Source organism: Myotis davidii, unplaced genomic scaffold (assembly GCF_000327345.1).
Source record: "Myotis davidii unplaced genomic scaffold, ASM32734v1 scaffold1603, whole genome shotgun sequence".
NCBI lineage: Eukaryota > Metazoa > Chordata > Mammalia > Chiroptera > Vespertilionidae > Myotis > Myotis davidii.
In genome coordinates, this window is record NW_006293788.1 from 11,923 (window position 1) to 14,927 (window position 3,005).

At 37.0% G+C, this 3,005-nt stretch overlaps 1 protein-coding gene across 1 annotated transcript; it reads right to left on the minus strand.

The window, feature by feature from the left end:
* Positions 1 to 1,130: 1,130 nt before the first annotated feature.
* LOC102758565 (olfactory receptor-like protein OLF4) lies at positions 1,131 to 2,099 on the minus strand. Its single transcript, XM_006767735.1, has one exon. It carries the CDS (start codon positions 2,097 to 2,099, stop codon positions 1,131 to 1,133), a length of 969 nt encoding a protein of 322 aa, XP_006767798.1.
* Positions 2,100 to 3,005: the final 906 nt, after the last annotated feature.

Here is a 3,005-nt window from a genome sequence, read left to right on the forward strand (position 1 = left end):
GTAGGTAACCAGAAAAGGTTGAAAGGATATGCATGTTTGTGCAACACTTATGCCATAATCACAGAACAGGACAGGAATCCAAGCTCCCTAGTGTGTCATTCTTTGGTCACTCATGTACTAGTACATATATCACTTATCTATAGATCACATATTAGCTTACGTAATGAATGATATTTTAATTCCCTAAAATTTTAGTGGTTATGACAATAGTTAGGGTAGGGTGAGATGCTTCATTTAGAACTATAGAGGGAATCATAGTGGACGCAGAAGATAGTTTAATAGAAAACATCATTACGCCAAGCAAAGCATCAAATTGATAAATCCCTTTACATATGAACACTGATCTCACATACATCAATCAGTAAACATATACCATGAAAAAAATAGCTTGCACAGTCATAAATGTCTGACTTAAGGTTTTGCTTCCTCACACTTAAAATCATCTCTGACCTGAAGGGAATATTATGTCAAACAATTTATAGAAATTTGTGTTCCAACATCAACTAGAATTGGAGACATGTATGTGTTTGTCAGTTCATCAGTGACTATGGTAAGAATATGGACACCAAGCTAAATAAGATACAGGGTTCTAAAGAGGGAAGAGAAGCCAGGGACCTCTTATAGCACACTGTATGTTAAAGTCTACATTTTCAGAAAGAGCAGCTATAGTAGTGATATATGAAGAAATGAAGTACGAACAGGGTTAAACTAAGCTTTTAAATTTTTCTCTACTATGAAATGATATAAATGGCTTTGATTACCAAGTGCACTTTATTTCAACAGAAGTAGTACAACTCATGATTGTTCTTTAGTAAAATGAAAGAAAATTTATGCAGAATGATAAATTTTGTTAAAAAAATTGTTCTTAAGAAATCCATGTAGACTCATGAGATAAATGGGTATTTCCAAATATTTCATCCAAGGTTGGGAATCATTTGCAAAAAGAGAAAAACAGCAAAGGAAAAGCTGTCAGATCTCACAAAATCAAAAAATTAATAAAGTGATACAATTAAATTATATAGAAATCATAGAAAAAGAAAATCCATAAAATGAGCAGAGAGAGTACATTCTACTTACACAACCTGATCTAAAAATCACAGCATCTGGCTCTGAGGCTTTGGGTCCAGCTGTCATGTGCATTTCTTCAGCCCTAGAACTATCTGTCCTTTCATAGCTGCCATTCCAAGCAATCTTTTCAGAGCACTCTTAAGGTCTTTGTTCCTGAGACTGTAGATGAAGGGGTTCAGCATGGGTGTGACCACGGTGTACATCACTGAGGCTGCTGCACTTGAGTGTGAGCTGTGGGTAACAGCTGAGCTGAGATACACTCCTAGGATTGTCCCATAAAAAAAGGAGACAACCAAGAGGTGAGACGCACAGGCAGAAAATGCTTTATACTTCCCCTGAGCTGATGGGATTCCACAGATGGAGGCTACTATCTTAGAGTAAGAGTAAAGGATACAAACAAAGGGACCACCACCCAGGAAAACAGCTCCAAAATACATCACCATGTTGTTAAGAAAGGTGTTGGAATAGGCAAGTTGGACCATCTGATTGAGTTCACAGAAAAAGTGTGGTATTTCTAAATCTGAATAGAAAGACAGTCTCAACACCATTAAGCTTTCCAACAAGGAATGCAGGGCACTCATGATCCAGGACATCAGAAGCAACAGTCCACAGAGCCGGGGGTTCATGATGACCATGTAGTGCAGGGGGTGGCAGATGGCCACAAACCGGTCATAGGCCATCACAGTCAGAAGGAAGTTGTCCAGTCCCCCAAACAATACGAAAAAATACATCTGGGTGATACAGCCTTTATAGGTTATGACTTTGCTCTGTGTCTGGATGTTCCACAGCATCTTTGGGACGGTGGCGGAGGTGAAACAGATGTCTACCAAGGACAGGTTGGAGAGGAAGAAGTACATGGGCGTGTGGAGGTGGGAGTCTGAGCTGACGGCCAAGATCATGAGAAGGTTTCCCAACACAGTGATCAGGTACATGGAGAGGAAAAGCCCAAATATGAGGGGCTGCAGTCCTGGCTCCTCTGATAATCCCAGAAGAAGAAATTCTGAAAATCTTGTGAGGTTCCCTAGTTCCATGTGGTGGAGACGACTACCAGGATATAGGAAAAGTATCATGACTAATTTTCCCACAAGACAGCATTTGTAACCTAGCATAAATGCTACCTTCTATATTTTGGAATCAAGGAACTATTTCCGTATTTCGTGTATGTCTGGTCTCCTTTAGAATATCTCTAGTCCCATTTCTCATTACAGTTTTCTTTTCTATGTGAAGACACATAAAAAATTCTGTGTCATACTCAATTCTTTCATGAATAAAATTGAAAACAGAAAAGGGGAATGGTTGTGGTATAAAGCACAGTATGGTGACTATAGTTAATACTGTTTTGTGTACTTAGAAGTAGAGTGTATGTTTTAATTGTTCCTATGACAAGAAATAAAATGTAACTATTGTTGTGACTGATGTTAACCAGACATACTGTGGAGGTCATAATGCAATATATACAAATACAGAATCATTATGTGGTACTCCTGAAATTAATATAATGTGTTATGTCAATTATTCTTCAATTTGAAAAATTATTAAAGCGATGGAGGGAACACTGTAGACTGACATTTTGGACCACACAAAACTAATGAACATTATTCATTCTCCACAACCCTTTTATAATACATGTAAGAATAAATGGAAAACAGTCAGTTTCTATACAAATATCCAATTCTTATTTGAAAGAGTCCAATAAAAAAATTGAATAAGATAATATAGCCAACAATATTGTGATAAGTCCTCATGGTCACAGATGATTACTAGACTTGGTGCGGCAATCACATTGTAATGTATATAAATGTTGAATCAATGTGTTTTATACCTGAAACTAGCTTAATATTGTATACAAACTATACTTACATAAAAATTAATGAAAACACTTTGATTACGCTAATCAAAAGCAACGAACTTTCAGGTACAACACAGTGATCGTTATA